This window comes from Cibotium barometz, chromosome 3, assembly GCF_041138505.1.
Source record: "Cibotium barometz isolate CiBa-2024 chromosome 3, ASM4113850v1, whole genome shotgun sequence".
Taxonomy (NCBI): domain Eukaryota; kingdom Viridiplantae; phylum Streptophyta; class Polypodiopsida; order Cyatheales; family Cibotiaceae; genus Cibotium; species Cibotium barometz.
In genome coordinates, this window is record NC_141048.1 from 42,998,669 (window position 1) to 43,009,802 (window position 11,134).

General features: G+C 41.9%; 1 protein-coding gene across 2 annotated transcripts; it reads left to right on the plus strand.

Moving 5' to 3' along the window:
* Positions 1-259: 259 nt before the first annotated feature.
* Positions 260-966, plus strand: LOC147640091 (uncharacterized). Of its 2 annotated transcripts, none has more exons than XM_086823049.1 (2): positions 260-407; positions 487-966. In XM_086823049.1, the coding sequence occupies exons 1-2, from the start codon at positions 322-324 to the stop codon at positions 878-880; spliced, it is 480 nt and encodes a 159-aa protein (XP_086679175.1). In that variant the 5' UTR covers positions 260-321; the 3' UTR covers positions 881-966. The 2 variants fall into 2 exon arrangements, with proteins under 2 accessions (XP_086679175.1, XP_086679185.1); XM_086823059.1 differs by having other exon boundaries at positions 265-407; positions 493-966.
* The last annotated feature ends 10,168 nt before the right edge of the window (positions 967-11,134 follow it).

The following is an 11,134-nucleotide window of genomic DNA, read 5'->3' on the forward strand; positions in this document are numbered from 1 at the left end:
TGAAGTGTGGCGAGGCCACAGGGCTCGAGGGTTGTCATTGTCCATTCTCATTTGTGGAATTGTACGCCGCCCATGGCATGAAGTGTGGCTAGGCCAAAGGGCTCGAGGGTTGTCATTGTCCATTCATTCGCCCATGGCATCAAGTCCAAAGGGTTTGAGAGTTGCCCATCCTATGTATGGAAGCAAAATGTGAAGTGTGCTCTTTGGGCATTGCAAAATCGGACTCTACAGTTTTTACCTTAACTGTGTGTGTGTGTGTGTGTGTGTGTTTTTTTGTTGTGTGGAGAGAGAGAGAGAGAGAGAGAGAGAGAGAGTATACAAATGGAAGTTCGCTCGCATGTTTTGAAATTAGGTAGTGACGCTTGTTCACCCTTTCCAATGCAGCCCAGCAACGGCAATAGCAGCAGGTACGGGCTTGAAAACGTTGTGATTAATTCAAAGTATTTACCACGCTAGATTGGATTATAATTGGGCCTTTTTTAACAGAAGCAGCAGCAGCAGCAGCACCTGCCAGCAAATCAAAGCTTCTAAGGATGAACCTAAGAAGGACATTGATGCAGAAGGCGACGATGGAGAAGAAGAAGGCATGGTGTCGGAGACCGAGTTTGTAATTGCAGAAGTGCTGGCTGCCATGAAGAACTGCAGCCTCTCGGACCCCAACGACCCATTAAAACTGAAAAATTCCTGTAGTGGGCGGACTTGTAAGGAGACATTGGCTGCCCGCTCCATAACGGCTATGAAATCCGGGCATCAATTTGAAAGCAAAGAGAACAGATGGCCCCTCAAACCTCCCAGCAACCTGGACTTGGAAGATGAAAGGGCCAAGCCAAAATTCAAAAGCTTGGCAGATCTCTACACAACAGGAGCTTCTGTTAAGTGATATATGGAACCTACTCTTGTGATTTCTTCATGTGGGTCTCATCACACTTTGCCTAGAGATGCCGCTTAAGAGCTCCGTTTATGTGATTTTAAATTTCCTTTTTAGTGGTGGTTGAGCTGTTTGATACAGAGCACAGCATCTAAACTTTTATTCTAGTGGCTATTATGAGCCCTCTAATTTATGGCTTTGCTTGTGTGCGTGTGTGTGTGTGTGTGTGAGAGAGAGAGAGAGAGAGAGAGCCCAAGATGATGTGTGTGTGTGTGTGTGAGAGAGAGAGAGAGAGAGAGAGAGAGAGAGAGAGAGAGCCCAAGATGATGTGCCCTATGCCCTCTAATTTATGGCTTTGCTTGTGTGTGCGTGTGTGTGTGAGAGAGAGAGAGAGAGAGAGAGAGAGAGAGAGAGAGCCCAAGATGATGTGCCCTATGCACACTCTTAATCGCTCTCCACACATGCTTATCCATTGCTACATCGTATTTAATATATTTGGCAAGGATTGGCCTTAGAGCTTTTGCTAGTAGGGTAGAGGAGCCATCACAAGGACTTGAAGGGGAAAAAAATGAGAGCAGCATCTAATGTGCTGCCTTAGATCATATGTTAAATTTTTGATGTTAGGCTGTTTTTTTTGCTGCATGTGCTGGCTTAGATCATAGGTAAAAATGTTGATGTTAGGCTGTTTTCAGCATCTAATGTGCTGGCTTATATCATATGTAAAAATGTTGATGTTAGGCTGTTTTCAGATGTTCTACCTATATGGAGTTAAACATATAGAGAATTGAGATTGCTTACATGTAATTCCTTTAATTATGCATGGGTAGGGGTTTGGATGAGGGACATCCCATCCAAGAGCAAAGGGCGGCCAAGGTTGCCCCCCTTTTTGTGTGGTCGTCATTTGTAAGGCCGCATTGTTTAGGGGCTAGTTTGTGGTAGTGGGGATTTGACACATCTTTTCTTGCACAGAGAGGCTTGGGGTATGCTAATATTACCACACATGCATAATGAGTGGGTCTTCACTTGCATATAAGACTTATTAGCTACACATTAGGATCAATGAGAGGAAAAGTAGTGCTCCTTGTTGTAAAAGTGTTGGTGTGTTTTTACTGACAGTAAGTGGCAATATAAGATGCCAGAGGAGCATCATGATCCCATGCCAAGCAAACATTATTAGTTTAAATACACACTTGACTATTTCCATGACAAATTGTCTCACAAAAGATGGGTCTTAATTTTCAGTGGGTTTTCACATGCATATAAGACTTATAATAGGACATTGACTACACATTAGGATTAATGAGGGGAAAAGGACTGCTCATTACCATAAAATGTGTGTTTTTATTAGAAGTAAGTGGCATCATAAGATGCTAGAGGAGGTGCATGATCTCATGCCAATAAAATATTATTACTTTATATACACTTGACTATTTCCACAACACACTAGTAAATTGCCTCATAAAAGATTGATTTCATAATCAGTGGGTCTTCATCTCTATATAAGACTTATTAGGAGGCTCTCTTTTTCTCCTCTATTCTCTTGGATCTACGAATAGCTACTAGCTCTAGTGTGATTGTTGGCAGAGATTTTCCATCCAAAAGTTGCTCAACCCTTCTGTGGTGTTGTAGGATTCTCTTCTTCATCCAATGAGTCCACCTCTTGCGTGGAGTTGGTACTTGGTTGCATTTGTTGGGCCACTTCTTCATTGAAGGCCAGTGTTTACGGATCCTTCTCCTCCACCTGATAAGGCTATTTCTCAAACACCACATCATGGTTCTCTATTATCCTCTTTGTCTTCGGGTCACATAGTCGATAACCCTTTAACTTCATGTACCCCAAGAATATACATTTCCTATTCTTGGAATCCCACTTGGTTTTTGGATGAATCTGGAACATGCACAAAATACTCACAACCAGATGTCTTGAAATATGTAACTGAGGGTTTCTTTCTTGAATAAGCTTCTTGAGGTGTCATGCCCTTCATTGCCTTTGTGAAACTCGTGTGTCTTGAAATATGTAACTGAGGGTTTCTTACCTGAATAAGCTTCTTGAGGTGTCATGCTCTTCATTGCCTTTGTGAAACTCATGTTAAGGATATGTACTGTAGTGTTAACTGCCTCAGCCCAAAAGAATTTTGTAATCATTTGTCTTTGAGCATACTCCGCACCATCTCCACAACTATGCGATTCTTGTACTGTGCAATACTATTTTTTTTTGCGAAGTATAAGCAACTGTTAAAAAACTCTTGATTCCATGCTCCTTGTGCGGTAGACAATAAACTCACTCGATGTAAATTCTCCTTCTCGATTTGTTCAAAACTTCTTCAGTCTCTTTCTTGTCTCATTCTCTACCAAGCTTTGCCATTTGTTGAATTTTTTAAAAGCGTTAGCCTTATCCTGAACACACCCACATCTTCCTACTAAAATCATCAACTAGTAACATGTAGTAGAAAGAACCACACAATGTAGTGGTTAGCACTTTACCACAGATTTGCGTGAGCCTTTGCACGATTCGTGCTTTCTTTATCCATGATATAAATTGTTATCCTGCTTCTCCTTCAGAATGCCATGATATGTTGCAAGCTAATTCTTAACAAGGTTTTGAATCCTTTTCAGATTCCTTATCTTCATACTAGTTCTTTAGAACTTGCTATGCTTAAGAAAATGTGGTAGTATGTTGAATCATGGTCATCGCCGAATTAGTGACGCTAGTGATAATGATGGCACATAGTGTATTTGTATTTCTTTTCCTCAACACAAGGAAAGAGTAGGGTCTAGCAGTATGGTTTGTAGTGGAATAGACTTAATCTTGAACTTATAGAAAGTGTAATTTGTCCCATCCAACTTACCATCAACAAAACATGGAGCACAAGCATGATCGACTACGTTATTTACAGGTTGGGCCATCTAAATCTACCTTCAAATAGCAAATTGCCAAAAAAAGCTTTGCCTAGAGCCTATGCTTTGATAAAATTTAAGAATAAACAATAGCCAGAAGCAAGATCAACATAATACAAACCACTGAATTACAGAAAGAAGCAGAGAGTAAACAATATTACTGCTTGTAAACTTGATTACAAACTAATGGCATCTGCCCACCCATGTGCTCCGGGTAAGGAGCTTTATGACGATCTAGACACATACTTTGGATGGAGGATGTCTTGCTTATAAAGAGTGCTTAAACACAATGAACTCAATGATAAACTAAGGTTGCTACACTAGTCTATATATAGTACCCAAGGTTGGCATGGATGTTGGTCGGCCAACCCACGATTATCCAAAATGACCAACCGACCATATTATTTGACTGGGACCATATTAGACTACAACTTGTTCTAGAGGGACTTAGCGCAACTCCCATGACCATGTGAGACCGTTTAGACCCTCAAATAGGCCATGCAACCTGAGAACAGTATGTCCTCAGTTCGCTGTCCAACACTCACTAATGTGGTCACTTAGTCCGCACATGCATGCATCTTACTTGGTGGGGTGCCAAGTTTACATAAACCATCTCCTAATCAGATGACCATGCTTGGCCACCATCTAGTGTCTAAACTGGAACTCCCAGGTACTTGAGTGCCACTGCACAGCTACTCCTCATAAAGGGCCCCCCTTACAAAAAAGAGCATATTCATCACTTGCAGAAACAACATGAGGGTGGAGCATTGAGTAAATTCTTCATTAAACCTTATTGTTGAACAACTTCTTTATTTTGGAACTTGATATTTGCAACACATTCCTACAAGAAGAAACTTATCTTTAATGGTGTTGTAACATTGTGTTTTTCCTTGTGCACGATGTGCTTGGTTGAGCCATGGTAGTTGAGAGAAAAAATAGAAAGAAGAAGAAGAAGAATAATAATTAATTATTGTTTACAGACATACAACCTCCTCTATTTTTCCTCAAAATCACGTGGTGCTTTATTTTTCAAGAAAATAAACCACGTTTTCTTTTAGCTATTTTATAGTAGCACCTACACTCCCTCCCCTTTTTCAGCTGTCCTTGCACCAAAGTTGATGCCACACAAAGGTAGTAAAAAAGGCAGCTTTCTCTTCCAAAGGGGCTCTCTTTTTTTGCATCAAAATTGATGCCACACAAAGGTAGTAAAAAAGGAAGTAAAGATGTCATAAAAAGGTAGTAATTGAATTTGTTTAAGCTCTTGAATTTCAAAAATTAGTTGCAATTCTTAACCATGTTTATTGATACAAATATATTTAACAAAATCCATTTTTATTACTAATCATAGATACGTGTGGCCACATGGAGTTGAGTAAATTTTAATTGTCATATGCCACCATGGCTGTGTGCACCACATAACTTTGATTTCATTGACTTGTAAATTATATTATTTATAAAACTGATTTTTGGTTAATGGTGTTTGAACTCCCAATTTTAAGGAATATCTTGGTGGGTCTAAATGCCAACTTGGGTTCGGATTTAAAAGAGGAGTTCAAACCTCGACTTGATGCATTACATTGAGTTTGGGTTTACAATGCTCCTCACTTGGGGGAGGTCAAAACCAAACTTGATGCAATGCATTGAAATTAGGATTAACTTCTCCATACAATGCGAATAAAAACCTCACTTTAGTTTATTTTAGATTGATTTAAAATACAAAAGAGAAGCTAAAAATTTACCGTCTTTATCAAATTTGTTGAAATTTTTTACAATAGTTCTGAAACAAAAAAAACAAGATTTTGATGACATAAAATAGATTGTGGTCCAACCTTGTTCTTTTCCTCTCTTGTTTAAATTCTTTACCTAGTATTATTTTGCATAGCAAACATTTTAGTGTGTGGTTATAAGATTGTTAAAAACTTTTAGAAAACTCTTGAGAAGAATAGCTATAGCATCATATTTTCTATGGGCATACGATACATTAGCTTAAACTATGTTGCATTTTTGCATGTCAGCAATGTAACATGCGGAAGCTTCCGAGAAGATCGATAACTTCAATAATCAGCACTCTTTTTGCGACGGAATTAACGCACAAACTGAATGAAGATGTGCAGAAAATAGAGAGAGAGAGAGAGAGAGAGAGAGAGAGGGAGAGATGGAGAGGACACAGTATTGGGTCCCAAATACCCTCTGTAGGGCCCCCACCACGGATGGTGTATTTGCTTTATTAGAAAGATGTGAATCTAAAAAGAAAATACAGAAAACCTTGACCTTTCTTGGCTGAGAAATCCCTGCCCTTGACCTGCAGTCCTCCACCCCTTTGCTTAGCAACTTCTTGGCTTGTCTAGCCCTTGTATGCTTGAGCTCTTGGTGAAAAATGAGATGAAACAATGGGATTGTGGGCTCCTCTATTTATACTACTCCAAGATGAGCAGTTAGGCAGTAGTCGGCCAGCACTGATTTGTTCCACGACTGATAAATCAGCATTTAATGCTAGAAAAATCCCATAAAAGCTGCGCTTCATTCCCTTGATGGCTGGGCTTTATGCGCATGACTCCTTAGGGGCTGGGGCATAGTCCTTAGGCTGTTTGGGGACTGGGCAGCCTGTATGGGCTACCCCCATACTTGCCCTTACAGCCATAACCAGGCTGTACAACCTGTATGCCCCTAGGGCTATCCTATAGCCTTCCAGGGTTGGTGGGTTCAGCCAGGGCCGTCCTGGCCCTCACGGGGGTGGTTTCACACCATCCCTATGCCCACACTAATACTTAGGGTAGCCCTATGGGTTGGCCCCTTGTTCTAAAAGCAAACCCTAACTATCTACAAAATGATCTGTCATCCGGTGTACCATACCAGATATACAGAATCACTCACATCATTTCAGAGGGAGACTTACAACGCGCGGACTGGCATTGTTTCATGTGCAAGACAGTGCACACATGACCTTGGACTCATGTGCATGACAATGCACATCTGACCTCGGACGACTGAGATGGATCCCTGGTTGACTCGTCTCTCGGACTGGAATCACATGGGACCAGTTCACCATCCCAGGTCCTGCACCTTCTATACAGATATGTCTATGTGGCATCCAAGTGCGGGATGCACATGACATCCCCTTCTGCTTAACTTGATCGAAGCTGCATTGCCTCCAAATAATCCGTCAATAACACCAGATAGTCTTCAAAAAACTCTTTGTCAAGCCATACCGCTTCATGGATCCCTTGGTCCTGAAACTTAGTGAGGAACTGTCTTAGTCTTCGGCCTGAGCCATGCTTGAAACGGTGCAGAAGAATCTGTTTTGGAACCATAACTTCTGCTTCATCAACAATATTTGGTTCCGCTTCGTCTTTGACTTTTGAAGGGATAGGACTTGCATATGGCTTTAACTAACTGACATGAACCACATCATGCATAGTCCAACTCGGAGGTAGCTTTAACTGCATAGACACCTCATTAATCTTTTTCCTGATGGGAAAAGGTCCGAAGCTCCTGAAAGACAACTTTGGGCATCACTTGCCCACTTGTTTCAACCTTTACTTCATAATTCGAAGATAAACCCAATCCCCTTCCAAAAACTTCATATCCCTTCGGTCTTTTGGCCTGTCGAGTGTAGGCCTCTTGCGCTTTAGCCAATCTATCTTTTACTGACTCTAAAATCTCCTGGTAAGACTCCGTCACTCTATTCACTCAGGTACTGAAGACGAAGTCCTGGGGTCAACAATGACTGGAAAGATCTTCCAACAAACGCTGCCTCATATGGAGTTGCCAATAGCTGAAGAAAAAGAATCATTCAAAACAGTTTGAACTAAAGGCAAATATGATTCCCACTTACCTTACTGACTGTGGACATAACACTTCAGCACATCAAAGGCCAATTGGTTGTATATCTCTGTTTGGCCGTCCGTCTGTGGGTGGAATGCATTGGAAAAATTCAATTTAGTACCAAAGTTATCAAACAATGCCCTCCAAAAATGACTGGTAAACTTGGCATCTCGGTCTGACACTATGGTCCTAGGAATCCCGCCAATTACCAATGCCGAATGAACAACAACTGGGCAACATCCTCAACGGTCACATTGGCCCTGCAAGGAATAAGCATAACAAATTTGCTAAATCTATCAACGATAGTTAAGCACTGTGTATTATGCTTACTTGGACTGGGAGGCAGATTCGTGTCAAAGTTGATTGAAATATCTTGGAAAGGACCCTTAGGAATTGGCAAGGGCTGTAACAACCCTATCTTCTTTCGAGGGAGCTTCACCTTTTGACAAATATCACAGCGTTGTACATATGTAAACACATCTCGCCTCATCTTTGGCCCCTAATAATATTGCCGTTCCAATTTCTCCAGAGTCGAATTTATGCCCCTATGACCACCTGTAATGGCGTCATGGGCATCATGGAGAAGAGCTGCCCTGAACGACTTCATGACACCCAGTCGGCCTTTGTAGAAAAGCCAACCATCATATATCAGAAAGTGGCATGGTCCTGTGGCATCCAATGCCTGTTCCCAACTGTGTACTTCCTCGGAATCCGCGTACATGTGCTTCATGTCATTTAGTCCTATACCAACAAGATCGAGTCTAGTGGTTTGAATCGTAGTCACTTGTCCCTTCCTGCTCAAAGCATCGGCCAACTGGATTGGCCTTTCTTGGAAGGTACTCAATCATACCACCGACGAATTGCTGGAATATCTGACTCCAGCGGTGTTGTCGATCACTCCACTGTGCACTTGGCATCATTGTCTGAATCCAGCATAATGCCTAATGGTCAGTGTGCGAACCTCAAAGTCACGGCCATAAAGAAAATGTTTCCAATGTTTCAAGGCCTGTATAACTGCTAGGAGTTCACGATCATAGACTAAGTAGTTTTTCTCTACGGGTAGTAACTTATGAGACATGTAAGCTACTGGATGACCATTCTGTTGCAATACACCTCCAATTGCGATGTTACTCGCATCGGTGATCACCTAAAATGGCTCGTCCGACGAGGCAAGTGCTAAACAAGGCGCTTCTGATAAAGCCACCTTGAGGTTCTTGAATGCCTCCAACGCTCATGGAGTCATTCGAATCTTTTACCTTTTTGTCTTCACACCCTTTAGTAGATCGGTGAGATCCGTCGAGAGATCAGAAAACTTGTCTATGTGGGTGGAGTATGCTTGGCATATACCCACAAAGGATCTGTTGTCATAGGCTGTTTGAGGTATTTCCCAATTGACAATCTCGGCCACTTTAGCCAGATTGAGTCGAATGCCTTTGGCACTAATTATGTATCCCAAGTAATGCACCTCGAATACATAAAATTCTGACTCTTTTCATTGACGTAGAGCTCGTTGCACGACACGCAAATGGGAAGACCCATCTTTCTTCTTGACAAATAAGATCGGTGCTGCAAATGGCGACACGCTGGGGTGGATGAAGCCAGATTGCAACAATTCTTGGAGTTGGCGGTCCAAACTCTGATTCCATTGCCTTGGAAACTTGCTCGGGGGTTTCGAGCCTGGGAGGAGGTCAATCTTGTGGTCCTCCAGTCTAGACGGGGGGAGCTTGGGGAGGGAGGATGTCTCGAAGAAAAATCTTCTGGAACTTTTCATGGAGAGCCGAGTACTTCTCGGAAGCACTGGCCACTACTGTCTAGGCTGTCTGGATGTATATCATTGTACACTGTGCGCCTTTCCTGACTTCTTGCTTAGCCTGCAAGTGGCTTATGAGCGGAAAGTTCGGAATTCCTGGCTCACACCACTTAATGGTGGTCACTGGGGCGTTTGACACATTCTGATTGATCTGGAATGTGTGCTTGTCTCACTTGACATCTGGAAGAAACTTGTGAAACCACTGAATACCCAAAATTATGTCTGCTCCTACAAGAGGGGAAATCATAAAATCACGCACAAATTCTATGCCTTGAATAACTAACTTAGCACCTAGAGCTTCATACTTGACGCTCGATGTCCCTGACGTACTCGTGGGTATCTTTGACGACCCAGAGCCCGAGCACCGTATGGTCAGCACTCTCTAGGATCCTTCGCAGGTCACCTAGCGCTTCACTCATAGGCCGCTTCCTTGGTCCCTCATCCAATGTACTGGAAGCTCATCATTTAATCAAACCGAGGCTGGTCAAGACCTTGGCCGACCTTGCTATGCGAGACATCCTCTGATGACTCTCCGTCACTGCAGTTGCAACTTTAACAAATAGGTCTCCATGACCTCATTCACAAGACGGTCAAAATGCTTCCCCAGTATGCTTGACATAAAACAGTCATTTAAAAACATATTTCACAAACAAATACAGTTCCAACAATATTTTCATCTTTTCTCATTACTCCGCATCCTTTCACATTAGACCCCATCTTTTTTTCATCTTACCACAATTTTATTTTCATCATCGATCCCATGATCACATCACATCATTCCTACATCAAATCACATCCAATCGCATCATCCACACATCAATCCACATCATCCATACATCCATCCACATCAATCCACATCAATCCACATCATCCATACATCCATGCACATCAATCCACATTATCCACACAACATCAATCCACCTCATCCATACATCCATCCACATCATCCACATCATTCACTCATCATACACACACCAATCCACATCATCCACATCAATCCACATCAATCATTCACTCATCATACACACACCAATCCACATCATCCACATCATCCACATCAATCATTCACTCATCATACACACACCAATCCACATCATCCACATCAATCCACATTGTCCACACATCCATCCATATCTTCCATACATCCATCCACATCAATCCACAAGTCAATCCACATCATCCAAACATCCATGCACATCAATCAACATTATCCACACATCAATCCACCTTATCCATACATCCATTCACATCATCCACATCAATCCACATCATTCACTCATCATACACACACCAATCCACATCAAGCCACATTATCCACACATCCATCTATATCTTCCATACATCCATCCACATCAATCCACATCATCCAAACATCTATGCACATCAATCCACATTATCCACACATCAATCCACATTATCCACATCATCCAAACATCTATGCACATCAATCCACATTATCCACACATCAATCCACCTCATCCATACATCCATCCACATCATCCACATCAATCCACATCATTCACTCATCATACACACACCAATCCACATCATCCACATCAATCCACATTATCCACACATCCATCCATATCTTCCATACATCTATCCACATCAATCCACATGTCACTCCACATCATCCAAACATCCATGCACATCAATCCACATTATCCACACATCAATCCACCTCATCCATACATCCATCCACATCAATCCACATTATTCACTCATCATACACA

What these genes read in the sequence shown, in the direction of transcription:
- LOC147640091 (XM_086823049.1), top strand. Translation starts at nt 322, where the DNA reads ATGGAAGTTCGCTCGCATGTTTTGAAATTAGGTAGTGACGCTTGTTCA. An exon ending in AGCAACGGCAATAGCAGCAG is followed by an intron (nt 408 to 486) that starts GTACGGGCTTGA and finishes CTTTTTTAACAG; the next exon opens with AAGCAGCAGCAGCAGCAGCA.